The sequence below is a fragment of the Corythoichthys intestinalis genome, chromosome 13 (assembly GCF_030265065.1).
Source record: "Corythoichthys intestinalis isolate RoL2023-P3 chromosome 13, ASM3026506v1, whole genome shotgun sequence".
Taxonomy (NCBI): Eukaryota; Metazoa; Chordata; class Actinopteri; order Syngnathiformes; family Syngnathidae; genus Corythoichthys; species Corythoichthys intestinalis.
Window position 1 is genome coordinate 27,937,975 of NC_080407.1, and position 14,712 is coordinate 27,952,686.

Consider the following 14,712-nt stretch of genomic DNA (forward strand, 5'->3'; position numbering starts at 1 on the left):
TTGAGGTTTACCCATGTTGACAATTACAGGCCTCTCTAATCTTTTCAAGTAGGAGAACTTGCACAATTGGTGGTTGACTAAATACTTATTTGCCCCACTGTATATGAAATTGAATTTTTCTATCCAGACAGAGGAGGCACACTTTAAATATATTTGGGTGATAAGGCATCTTTGAGTGAACTTAGAGCTTAAAATTTAAGTATTTCGAGGCCGGGGTGAGTGTCCTCTTTTTTTTGGAAATCAAAATATGGTCATCCTAGTTCATATATATATATATATAAAGCAACTTTCTAAAAATGTTGAGATAGAGCTTTAAAGTCAGTGTAGTTTTATTTTATATTTAGTATTATTTTATATTTAGTAATATTTTACATCTTATTTAGTAGGGTCTTTTTTTTTTTTTTTTTTTAATTGAAAATAATTTTAGGTCTAACACAAGTGCTTCAAATTGGAAAGGAGCCATTTAATCAGGTGGAAATAATTGCCATGATTTTTTTTAAACGTGTTATTGATTTTTTTGAGTTCATAATTTGTCTCTACTGTGTCTTACAGGTTTCAGAAAATATCTTAGTCCTGAGCGGCAGGAGTCAGAATCTCCTGATGTTAAAGAGGAAGTGGAGCACCCGCAAATGAAAAAGGAAGAGCCAGATGACCCTCAACAGCAAAAGAGAGAAGAGCAACTTCCAATCAAAAAGGAGGAGGTAGATCTTACGTTGGAGGTAGAGCCATACGTTAAAGAGGAGGACGATATCACTGGGCCAACTGGTGAGCCTTTGAAGAGTGAAGAGGGCCTAAGTGAGACCCTTGGAGCGGAGCCTCCAAGCGGCAGCAACAGCAGATCAACAGAAGGGTGGCAAGCAGACAGTTTCACCGCTCCACTCTCAGATGGTGAAGATGCCATGTCACATTCGCCTGACGGTGATGATGAAGGTCATGAGAAAGCTGACAGTGACGACAAATGCAAATGCTCTCAGTGTGGGAAAACCTTTTTCAATAAGTCTACTTGTCGTAGGCATATGAGGAGCCACACTGGAGAAAAACCTTTTCCCTGCTCAGTTTGTGGCCATAGATTTAGTGTCAAGAGTTACTTAAAAATACACGCAAGAACCCACACTGGGGAAAAACCTTTTTCCTGCTCAGTTTGTGGTCAAAGATTCGCTCAAAAGCAACACTTGCAAACACACACAAGAACCCACACTGGAGAAAAACCGTTTTCCTGCTTAATTTGTGGCCAACGATTCAATTGCAATAACACCTTAAAAACACACACAAGAACCCACACGGGCGAAAAGCCTTTTTCCTGCTCAGTTTGTGGTCAAAGATTCAGTCACAAAAGCGCTTTAAATATGCACACAAGATCCCACACTGGAGAAAAACCTTTTTCCTGCTCAGTTTGTGGCCAAAGATTCGCTCAAAAGCACTACTTGAAAAAACACCGAAGAACCCACTCTGGCGAAAACCTTTTTCCTTGCATCAAAGATTCACTCTGAAGGATTGGTTTAAGAGGCATGTTTGTGTTTTGGTGTAAGAAGCAGTGGCAAATGACTGTTTTGCCTGTCATCCATGCTGGCTTCTTCAGATTTTGAATTAGATTTTCAATATTGATTATCACCTGCTTCGTCCTCGGCGATGAGCACTCCCGCCGGACACATACTGACATTGCCCTGGGTCTGGCGGGACTGCTTGCCAATGTCGCAGCAGGGGAACGATGAGCCGTCGTAGTCCACTGAAACTTGCTCGCCGCCGGAGGCTGGCAGATCAGTAAAGGCAATCACTCCCGCCGCCGGGTGTGACGGGGGAGTTTTGTGTGATTTTCCATTTTCTAAAGGCGAGAAGAGACTTGGAAGAGCCGCTCGGTTTCGGTTAGCATGTAGCATAACTTTGATACTCTTCTTTTGTTTACGCTTTTTCCTTCTCCGAGCCTGCGGCAGGGAAATGACAATGAGTCAGCTCAAACTCCTGTGGCATGAAATATCGTTCAGGAGGTGCAAGTTGTCCATTTTGACCATTATGCACTGACTTAGCCCTGTCATACTTAATAAATGTATTTTTAGCATTTCATATTCCATTTAGCACAAGACTGTGATTTGTCATGACCATACCATTTATTTAGCAATGGGGAAAAATTCTTAGATACAAATAATATCCTGCAAAAATATTGGAGTAGAGAGATAAAAACTACGATGACATTTAGTGTTGCCCATGCAGTCTGCTCAGTCATCAGCTTCGTGTTTGTTGTCACTGTCGCCTTGTTCTTGTTCTGAATCCTTCTGAAAAAGCTCGGCTTCTTCCATATCCTTTTCGAGCTACGTGTGTTTGTTTGTATGTATTTATTATTTTTTTGTTATAATCAACATTACTGTTATTATTGGTATTTATTTGTCCCCCCCCCCCCCCCCCCACTCTTGTTGTTTTTGTTATTACTGTAATTTTCGGACTATAAGGCGCTACTTTTTTCCTTCATTTTGAATCCTGCGGCTTATAGTCCAGTGAGGCTTAGTAATTGATTTATTTCGGTTAATAGGTAACACTTTACATCGGCGTCATAAGACCGTCATAATCTTGGCATGACATTATCATGGTCATTACTGAACGCAAATGACAAATGTCATTAAGTGTCATCCGGCAAACTATGTCACTAACTCCATTTATGTCCAGCTCGGATCTTTTACATCCATTCAAAAGTGAGATAATTTGGCGGATAACATTAAATGACATCTGTTATAAGCATTCATTAATAATCATGGCAGTATCATGTCATAATTATGATTGTCTAATGACAGTCTTATGGCGCCACTGTCAAATAAAGTGTTACCAAATACCATAACTAGCAATTAATGAAACAACTTATACAGTTGTAGCACTGCAATGCATGCTAGGAGGCATGTTGGACAACAACAGTGTTGAAAGCAGATGGAAGAAGAGGTTGACTGCGGAGGTTGATGGCTAAATTAAGCTTCTTGAAGCAATGACGCTTTGCAGCCAGTTGGTTCAAAGCTTCATTGATGGTTCATTGGGTCTTATGACAGTCGTATGATGCCGCTGTCAGATAAAGTGTTACCGGTTAATATCTTTTGGTATAATTATCCCATAATACAGTGAGGACAGCTGCGGCTTATAGACCAGTGCGGATTATTTGTGAACAAATGTCGTTTTCGTGTCAAATTTGGTGGGTGGCGGCTTACAGTGCAAAAATTTCGGTAATGCTCGAAATCAAGCAATCTTCCTCCTCCTCCAAACACGAATCAAACTTAAATGGCTGTATGTCACATACTTCCTCTGGATTGTCAATATCATTTGAAAAATCCACACTTGAACTAGAATCGCTGTAAGACGCTTCATCCTCCATTGGGCTCAATGCTAAATCCGCTAAAATTTTCTGACATCAATACCAAGATGGAGGCGCCAGCGTGCAAAAATGTGAGGAGGAGTTAAACGGCAAATTTAAAGACTCACTTCTCGTCATCTACGCTGTGCCAAATTGTTGTCTATCGTTGAATTGTGTCAAAATATGGTTCCAACATCAATAATAATGCTATTTAAGATATTTTTGGTCATGTCATATACACTTTAAAGACACCACGTGATTAAACAGGCCACTGTGAACATAGGGCTTCCTTCCACTTTTCGCAAGTTCTTTAATTCCAATGAACAGAAGATGGTGGCACACAATTCAGGAACAACAAGAAAGCAATCATCACCTCAGCCATTTGTCAGTAAACCCAAAATGTTGAGCCATATTGGACCCAAAAAAAACCGGAAACAAATATGTCTGGAGGCATATCAATTAAAAGGCTTCTATCAGCCTTATAATGAACCCAACATATGTTGTATGTAACTATATTAGCCTGCTATCAAAATGACTAAGTTGGCTACAAATACATAATGAGTCTTTTTGATTAAATATTTATTTTCCTTGCAGTGCATCCTATCGAGAAGGACGCACCACATGACTACTCTTGTACGATGCCACCTCAGTTTGAACTTCATTACAATATTAATGAAGAGTTATAGACGTAGATATCTTGCCTCCTCAGGTGTAGTTTTGACAAAGCAAAGAACCATCTCTCAGGCTCTTGTCACATGATCTGTTCGAAAAATAAATTTGACCCACTATGAAATACTTTTTCGGATTATGGTTTTATTACTTTACAACTTATATACAACATTTTACCGGCGAGGTCAAGTATTTGAAATTAAGATATATGTATGCAATGACATAATTTGGTCACCAGAGTGAGCACTGCCCTGCCTGCCCCCATCAAACTCTGGATAGTTTGGGGGGCCTTCGTGTGGAGTCGTGCTCTCATAAATGTGCATGATCAAACCTGAAAGGTCCTCATGCTCGTGTCTGATGAAAAAAAAAAAAAAAAAGCCAAATGTACAATATATAAATTGATTGGCTAACTGAACCCCTATATAATTATTTCTTTTGCTTTGCTAAAATTATATAACTGTTAAAAAAATAAATACAGTGATACCTCAGCTCACGAACTTTTCGCCTCAAGAACATTAAATTCGCGAGCATATAGCCTCTGCTGACGAACTAGTTTTCGGCGGACGAACCAAACCACTCGGTCGAACAGCGCCACGGTGGCGGCCACGAGAAGCTGACGCACGCTCACGGCGTCCCAGTTCGTCCCCTCCCTTTCGTTGAGTGCGGACGTGGTTTGTGTTTGATAGACATTTTGGACCATATTGAGTGTACTTTTGCTATTATGGGACCGAAAAAGAGTTACCTACAGTCCTTGTGGAAGGTGACTCGTGTTACCAATTCGCCCTTGACTGGTAATTGGCGGTGCTTTCAGCTTCCCACCGTCGTGAGAAGTGGACCGGCGAGTCACGTTGGCTCGTTGTCGTCGGTTGTCTTCGGTTCGCCCGATTTCCTCTCCAGAAAGGTGGCGGCGTGCATACAAACACCCAGAGGCGTTGGATGGCTTTTTGTGGGCACTTTTATTAACTACCAAAAGCATGTGGGGGGCACAGCAGTGGAGTCTACGCTAACTGCGCACTTTGCCGGTAACACTCTCCTTCCAAACAGTAACTCCCTCCCTCCCTCCTCCTCCCACTCCATTCCATCAAGCCATCAACTACCATCACAAAGGTAAATAAAACGACTTTATTATACAGTACAGTTTATTTCTTTAATTATAATACAATAGCACATTTATTATACATAAAACAAGGTATATTTTTGTGTAGTTTTAAGGCTTATTTAGTAGAAAATTATGTTTTATGGGGACCTGGGAATGGATTATTCTCATTTTAATGGTTTCTTATGGGAAATAAATGTTCGGAAGACGAACTTTTCGCCTCACACACACTTTCTGGGAACCAATTATGTTCGTGAGCTGAGGTATCACTGTAAAGGGTGTGGTGACCACTTCCATTTTGACAGAATTCACCTAGGGAACTTATAAGAGGCATGTTGTGTTCCGGGGGGGGGGTAACACGTGCGCGTTTCCGGCAACTAGTGACGGGATCTGTCGTTCACTTGAGGGAACGAATCCATTCCAGTTCCTTCAGTAAAAAGACTCGTTCAAACAAATCGTTCAACCAATCGTTCGCCCCCCTCATCCCCCTCCCCGCCCAAATGAATCGTTCGGTTAGTGAACAGGAAGTGACATTGCCGAATGAGTCACCAAAGACCGCGTCGCAGTATAGACCCCAATCACGTGACGTCACAACTCCGCCCCCCTGACTGGTGCCGCCATATTGTCAGTCAGCTCATCGTGTTTCCATATTACCGCTACGTACATTCCTCCTATTACTGCGTGTTTTTCTGCTTGTCTAAGGAATCACCGCCTAGTATACGAACCCAAAAACCTTCCTGACAATCGGTAACATTGATTAATCAAAATGGTGAAGGCATGTGTGGCGGTTGGTTGCATTAACAGAGAAGATAAACGGTCATTTTAGTAGTTGCTGTGTGCCCATTGCAAAGGGCAAATCTCGAAAGCAGCACGGTTTGTTTTAGGTCCATGATGCGTTTGTGTCGACAGCTGTTAGACAGCGGCGAAAACATCAATATGATGCCAACACGATCGCAGACATCATCAGACGGAGACTACGAAGCTCGTCGCCACGGTCGCGCAGCAAGAAGGTGAGCGCAACAACAGGTGTTGTGCCGAAAAATAGCCGCCCTGCGTGAAATGTCCCCCCTGACAGGAGCGCCCACATGGAAACTTTCTTGTACCGTGAATACATATTATTTTACTCCGCTTGTACTAATAAATGTCATACCTGTGTGATTGTCATTGGGATATGGTCGTGAAAACCTGTAGACTAATATATTTCTGTTCAAAGATGGTTATGTGGCCCAGTCCACGATTTGTTACTAAAATACAGTACTAATATTTTGTGTAATTTAATTATTTAAAACTGATCTTACAGTCGTAAATCCATTATTGTAAGGCGTCCATGAAAACATTTGATGTTTTCACGTCAATAAAGCGTTATAAATAAGCGCTTCCATCAGGGAGGACATTTCATGCGGGGCAGCTATTTTTCAGCACACGCCAGCCCGTTGTCGATCAAGTTCCATTTTACAATCAAATGTCGGTTTATATTCGGGCCGGTGCCGATTTTGGGTACCTGACTCCTCATCGTGACATAAACTGGAGTATGATTGGAAATTTTGTGGTCTCGGGACGAGCTCTGACGCACGGGACCGGACGGGAGGAAACATCGGTTTGGGCATCAAATATGGATCTGGCGACTGGATCGACCAAAGCTTTTCCAAATAACTGCTTTTATGCAACTCATCCAATGAGTTTACAGCGTCTGAAAGCACCAGGGCTTCCATAATTTGTAGTGATGAACGATAATGCATTTTTCAACCGAAACCGATAATTTCCTCCTCATTCCAACCGATAACCGATAATGTCAAGCCGATAATTCTATTAAAAGATTTATGTAAAATTTTAAAGTATACACAAAAGAAAATATTACTGTGCAAAAATATAATTTATTGCTCTTTTTTTCAAAATAAATTATGAACAAGTCGTCAATTCAAACATCTAAATAATGACAGATTGTCTGACATTGTGTAATGGTAAACCTTTGGCAACAATTACTTACAGAGTACAGGTAAATACTAGAGCTGGGAATCTTTGGGCACCAAACGATTCGATTAGGATTACGATTCAGAGGCTCCGATTCGATTATAAAACGATTATTGATGCACCCCCCTCCTTTTTTTTTCTTTTTTTTTTTTTTTTATGTTTTGTACATTAGTTCCAAAATTGTTCAAAAATACTCTCAGGCTAAACCACACTACTATTTCAGTATCAAGTTAACATATAGCAGTAAACAAATATACAAAAATAACATTAAATAAAAAACTCCAGTCCATATTTTGTATCAGCAGCTTTAAACTACATTCAATTAATTTAATGTTGTGAATCAACCGTTAAAGCTGTAGTGTGAACTAATTTCTTCACATGCCAAATAGGGTCACAAGTAAAGTAATTAAACATTGTCCACCAAATAAAGCATGAAAAAATAATTTATATGTTGTACATTTGACAAAATAATCGCGTTTCCGAAGTTCGAGCCTGAAAGGGGACGAACCCGGAAGTGATACGTCACACCGGGAACAGCGTTGGCAGCTCCATACATACGGCCGCCAAACAAAGCCCTTCAAACAATGATTCAAACAGTGATATAAGCGATAGACCGAGCGCAAGGGAGGAGATCCAAGTTTTTGAAGAGCTGGAGGAAGAAGAGGAGCTTGGAATTTTATGTTGGATCTAACATGTATTAGCCAGACGCTAATCAGAATGCAAACAATGTACCTAGACTACCTTACATGGAATGGATACAAGACCCATCAAGATTACAACATTGGTAAGATATAGGTTGTTATTATTTTTATGATTTGAAGATGCAGGCATTTGCACATAATGTTATGTTTTTGTCTATCTGATGACATTGTTAAAAAAAATAATCAGACTTCATGTTCATTTTGGCAGATCCGGCAGCTCTCGTGCATATAAAATAATAATATAAAAACGTTGGGGGGAAAGAAGGAGATGAGTCTTCGATGGCTTTCTCCACTTTATTGTGGCAACAATAAAAAAACAAAATAATAGCGGACTGCCGCCACATTCGACCGCGAAGTTTTGCTTCTCGCCAATCTCCTCCTCGCCTCCCACTCCAGCGTCTCTTAAACGGATTGTGCATGTCTTGTTATGAGCTTTTTGTTTACAAATGTATCGAACACACGACGCGCTGACAACCTTGTCTCTTTATTAACGCATGGAGCAGTTCTTATGGAAAAGTTAGAACACAGCTCGGCACAGCTCTCGGTAGGAATTGGCGTCTAATGGCGTGAGGAAATGTAGTTTTTTCACACAAGTGAACAGATTACAAAGCACCACTTCAGTGTTGTCCCGAGACTACATTTCCCATGATTCACTGCATGACCTGCGCGCTCGCTGATTCGCTGCGAGATTGACTCAATGGCTACGCTAAACCAACACGCTATTTTTCAGCTGTCACCTGTCAGCGGCTCTCATAAAACGCAAACTAGAAGCCTATCATGCGATCACCGTGAACGCTGAACCGTCCATAAGCAATGCAATGCTTGAAGCATGAAGGTGGAAATACATAATACAAATACAAATAAATGTGCACAAACTCACCGGCGGTGTGTGTCTCTTACAGCAACGTGACCGTGAATTACCGCGACGCCGACCCGTTTATATGCACATCCACACCCGTTTCCCGATTGACAGTGGATTAACCCTTTCGGACATGAACGTAGATGACGCACAATTTAAACACGCTTAACCTAGCGAACGCAACAACAACTATGATCGGGGATTTCCACGAGTTAACTTTTGGCTAACGTCGCTAGCTTATACTGTTCAATTCCACAACAGTAGGCAGCTATGCTTTGACAAAGTCATCAGTCATCTATCCAAAAATCACACTTACTTTTTGGCAAATCCTTGATCATAAGCAGACCGGTTAAGGAAGCAGGCATCTTCAAAGTGTTTGCAGCAGAGAACACTACTCGATGATGGCGTGAAATTCATTCGCTTCGTGCGAACGAAAGATGTCCATTTACGTGCCCTGCTATCCTTTGGCCACTCATACAACTTTTCGTTTGAGCGAGAACAAAACATCGCCACACACCGCTGTGGCATCTTACCGAGAAGCAATGAAACAAACAATACTGTTCTATGGTGGACTTCCCTCGCACGTCTAGGTGTGACGTAATTTCCGAAGATTGCCGAAGAAAAGCATTTTCGTTGTCAAGTGCGTTGCTATGGGTTAAACAAAGAATCTGGAAGGGTTGCGTTAAAAAAAATAATGAAAATATGCTTATAATTGTTTAGCCATTGATATTATTCAAAAACATGGTTGGCCAACCTTACTTCAAAGTTCCCCTTTAAAGTTGTTAAAATTGCTCCCGTTATTCCATAATTTCCCTTTTGTCTACTTTCGACGTGAAAGTTTTAAAACTATTTTAAAGATATATTCAAGTCAATATTTTATCGATTTAGGAGTATTTTAGATAAAAAGTTAATTAGGTTTGCTTGGAAGGTTCGCTACAACAGCCTTGCAGGGAAGTCTGCTGCTTTAAGATGGCGGCCGTTTATAACGCCCGCATCTAGCTTTTTGTAGATGTGCTGCAAACACTACCAAATCTATATTACATCTAGTCCTATATAAATGATATCCACCGTAACATTATATGGATGCACTTTGTAGCAGCTTTTCGGCAGCAGTCAGGTATGTTGTTGTGTTTTTTTATCTCGCTGCATGAGTTGAGCTAGAGCCGTGAGTTGAGCATTGGCATTACCCGAGGGGCCGGGTAATGGGAAGCATGATGTTTAGCTACTCTCGCTCCGTTCCGTCCCGAAGACCACGCGGCGCGCTGAGTGTTGTGTACTTCCGCTTTACTTCGCATATTTCAATAATCGGAATTTGGATGTTTGGGAATCGTTCTCCAATCTTCCACGGCCGAATCGCAAATAATCTAAGAATCAGAAATTTTGCACACCTCTAGTAAATACTAGGGTTGGGAATCTCTGGCATGAAGCCGATTCGATATGTATCTAGATACACAGGTTACGATTCGATTAAAAAACGATACATTTTTAAGGCCCAGCGATTCGATACGATTCGATACAGGTTAAGAACGATACGGTTCGATACAGAGTGAAAACGATACATTTTTAAGGCCCAGCGATTCGATACGATTCGATACAGTTTAAGAACGATACGGTTCGATACAGAGTGAAAACGATGCGATAGTAAACATTTGTTGTGTGTGTTCGTACAGTATTTTAAAAATATAAAAAAGACCATATTTTTTAATAGCAAAATTTACAAAATTTGATACCAATGTTAGGTTTTATTTTTTATGAGAAAATAAATAAGGCTTACTATATGACCGTCATTTTGTTGGATGGGACTGATAATACAATAAAACTCCAGTCACAGACAACAATAAAGTGCAGTAATTCAATTACTGTATTTCCTGGTGTTTTTAACACAAGAGGTAAGTAATTTAAGTGCAAACTTTCAATGTAAACATCTTACAAACAAAAAATATTAATTATTTGCAGCAGCTCTTGAAAAAAAAATTAAACCTGCTAGTGTTATCATAAATAAATAATAAATTATGCTTTACGGCTGGTATAATTGGGGGAATAAAAACATAGCATTTTAGACAGGTCAATAATCATTACTTTAACCTAATACACAGCAAAGTCATTCACTTATGCCTGTGCTTCCTCATTTTTTATTGCTCATCACTGTCCATCTTTTTTGAAGGGCAAATTTTTCTTGAGGAAGATCAACTAATCCACATGTTCATATTTAAGCAGACTGCGTTTCATGGAAACAATATGCCGCCCTTTCCAGCATTGTAGTGGGTTATTTTTCAGGGTTAAAACTCACGATTTCTGTACCGCTCCACACTTCACACAAGCTCTGTCCCATGCGAACAGATCTGGCTGCTTTCATCACTTAAAAGTCCGACTTTTGTTTTCCTGGGTGCGTTGAAAATCAATCACAGCACGTCGCTGCCGTCAGTGATCACACTGTCCATTGTTTTAGCATGTTGCTTCGTTGCCACTACTAGTTTCGTTTTCGTTTTGGGCTGTGAAGAAAACGCGACGCTGCGTGCGTTACAGTGGTTTCGTTAGCTCTCGCGTTGTTATGACACGCCCGTGACGATCAGGTAATGACGGCGACTAGTAGCGGTTCTGCCGAAATGCATGGGATGTAACTTGTGGCAACCACGACTGTGAGTAGTGCTTGTCCATATTATATCATGCGTGCGGTCTCGATCTAAGTGTCCGCTGTGTGGCGAATGACGCGCACTTGTGTCATTCACTGAAAGACACAAGCGTAGCATGTGAAGTAAAAGCTAAATTATCATATTAAGCAATGCATTGAACTAGGCATTAGAAGCCGATTCTTGTGCTCGCGATAGCCGAATTCTATCTCTACTATCGGTTCACTGAATCTTTAATGGCTAATTACTGTCGAATGGTAACTTTACAATCGATACATCTGTATCTCTCACCTGGAAAACCGGATATCCGGTCGTATCGGTTTATCGTTCTCAAGCTTAGTAAATACCTAAGTTGCACAAAAATGCGTTTAAAAGTAAGCCATTCCTAACATATATAACACTAATCCGCTGCAAAACACACCTCCTTAAAACTAGTCAGTTTTAAGTGAAATTATCTGCCATTGCTTCAAGTGTATTTCTCTCAGATTTCTTGGAGGAAAAATAGCTAGCTGAAAATAATCTTAACAGCCTTGTTTTAAGCAATACATTATTATATTTAATCCTAAAAAAAAAAATAAAAAAAAAAAACTTGAAGGAGAGATTTTGAATATTTGTGGCTACAGAATATTGATTTAAGAATTTGATTATCTACTGTGACTGTAATTGAGCAGAGAAATAAGTTAAATAATTTGAAAAGTGATTGCTAATGTTATATGCTTTGTTGCACACTGTGAAAATGATTACCTCAAAAGAGCGAGATGTCATGTACCCATTCTGCAGCGCTTTGTTTACATTTGCGGCTTTCACGACATTTGCCTTACAGCAGCTAAACTGCTACACGGCAGTACTATTTGGACGGAATTGGAGCTCGCATCCGCGTGCGTGTTGTTTTGTGCCTGAGTTTTATTAAGCCGAAAATAAAGGCAGCATTACAAAGTCATCTGACCGCTCGTCATTTCACATTCTGAATGCATTATTGACTGGCTGACTTCGTTTTCTCCATGTTTAAATTATCTTATAACCACTGTGCCGTCATGATAAGCTTGCTTACCGGACATCACTTTTTCATGAAGAATGGTGGTCGTATAAACTGCATTATTTCTTTTATCCAGGGCTTTGGTTCTCGGGTCATTAAGTAAAAAAAAAAAAAAACGTGTCTCGTCTCGGTGGCAGCTACATTCGTACCGGATAATCCGCCCGCCTCGGCCGGTTCGCCGCGGTGTATTCGGGTCCTGGCTCTGCTCGCACGCCGTGGGGGAACGCTCGAGAAACCGGGGTGTTCGCCGGAGGTCCAGAGGCCGGGGAACCGGGCTCGGCCGGACTGGCCAGAGCAGCGGGCTCCGGCGGAAGACGGCTACTTGCCGACTATCGGTCTCCAGTAGTGCCGGTGTTTAGCCTTAGATGCGAATTTACCACCCGCCTTGGGCTGCATTCCCAAACAGCCCGACTCTGTATCGTCACAAGCCCTGTAGTTTAACTTAGTGTTTACAATAGCTTTAGCATTCCTGCTAGCAGCAGCCTCGTATTTGTTCCCAAATTCTTTGTGATGCAGTTTTAAATGGCTGCTGGGTTAGTGGTTTTTAATGAGGACGCGTTCTTTCTGCCTCGTGGAACTTCTACGGTACATGCTTCGCAGATGGCGGGAGCGTCGTTTTTTTAGTAACAGCCGCCATAATATTCAACTACTTCTTGTCTTGTAACTCCGCCTCCTCAACCCCTCCTCCCTCAGGGGCTTCAGAGAGGGGAGGGGTTGAGGAGGCGGCATGCTGAATTCTTCGGTTGCGCACATTTGGAGGCAAAATCAAGTATATAATTATAGGATTGCATTATCGGTTGAATTTTTTAATTATCTGGATCATCTGTGTGACGTCATAATTGCCATTATCGGCCGATAATTATCGGTGACCGATATTATCGTGTATCTTTAATAATTTGCAAGTGAATCCACCTTTAGAAACTACGATCAATGACAATACGGACACACAATGACGGACAATATGGCGACACAATAAAGCGATCACGTGATTGTGTGACGTTGGTGATTGGGTCTATAGCAGGGGTCAGCAACCTTTTTGATGTGGAGTGCTACTTTCAAATTTTCTTGTCAATCAGTGTGCCACACCAAGTAATGACGCACATCCGAATTTTTATATCCAACAGAGCTGTAATTTTACTCCAAACAAAACAACATGGACATATATTGAAATTGAATAACTACGAGGGGTGCAGTGCAACTGTACACAAAAACCTCTGTTTGGTACGTACCTCGGTTTTGAGGTCACGGTTCGGTTCATTTTCGGTACAATAAGAAAACAAAATGCAAAATATAAATGTGCTAGTTGTTTATTACACACTTTTGTGCTTTCAACAATAGGAACCTTAGCCTACGGAAAGCTAGAATTCTGCTCAAAAATAGAAAATACAATATTCTGAAATGTAGATATTATGAAAAAAAATAAAAATTACTTTGGCTAAGACTTTTTCTTTAAAATAAATATCTGATGTGCAAAATTGAACAGTTGCAACACTGAAGTGAAGAGTTGTTCCATCTATATTCTTTTTTAAATTGAATTCCCCATCCAGAGGGCCAACCTTCTTCCATGTTAACATTTAACCGGTACCCACGCTGCTCACTGCACTTCTGAGTGGTGTGACGGCCCTGGCCGTTTAATTGTTATCTTTTTTGAGACTGTCAGTCATCTGATCGCCGCGACCACCAGCTGGCTGCCTCCCCTCCCAACGTGGCGTACTCTGATTGACGCCGGACGGGCAGACGACGTCACCGCCGCTGACGGGCCACCCGAACTAGCCGCTGTCTGACATGTATCCATTATGCAGCGCTTTGTTTAGATTTGCGGTAATAACGACATTTGCTTTACGGCAGCTAATCCAATACAAGGTAATACGGCTTTGGGTAATACTATTAGGCCGTTGTTTGAGCTTGCATGTGTGTGTGTTGTATTGTGCCTGAGTCTTCTTAACCAAGTAATGGCAGCGTTAACAAAAGTCAGCTGACGGCTCGTCATTTTACAGTCAACACTCAGCGTTCGCAACTTCGCATTTGACAGCATACGTGCCGCGTACCTCCTCGCCAGCTGTTTGCTCGCAATTCATTCACCTGTGCATTTGATCGCTATTTTGTTACACTCCTGCTTTTCGGTGAGGTATTTTGTGTTCATTCGTTATTGGATCGTTTTTGTTCACCACTGTAAATAAGAGCACCGCAGCAGTAGAGGTAAACTGCCATTTTCGTTCAACCCGTTTTGTTTAGTGTAGAAGCCAGGGTAGTGGCTGTTTTGTTTTTTCTTTTTTACGATCAGGGTTTACTTAGCGGGTGGGGTTCACGTGTAGTTTCATTTTGTTTGTTGTTTTGGCCTGGGCTTACGCTGAAGCCAGCTTCTTCCTCATTTTGTATATTTTGTTCATTGCGAGTTCGACTTGTGTGAATAAATTTGTGT

The 14,712-nt window shown here is 41.1% G+C and overlaps 1 protein-coding gene across 1 annotated transcript in view; it reads left to right on the forward strand.

Moving 5' to 3' along the window:
• Positions 1–14,054, forward strand: part of LOC130927912 (zinc finger and SCAN domain-containing protein 2-like) — a 44,727-nt gene extending 30,673 nt beyond the window's left edge. The window contains exon 3 of the mRNA XM_057854032.1: positions 553–14,054. Within this exon, the coding sequence (XP_057710015.1) occupies positions 553–1,490 (938 nt within the window). The 3' untranslated portion in view covers positions 1,491–14,054. The remainder of the gene's footprint in view (positions 1–552) is intronic.
• Positions 14,055–14,712: the final 658 nt, after the last annotated feature.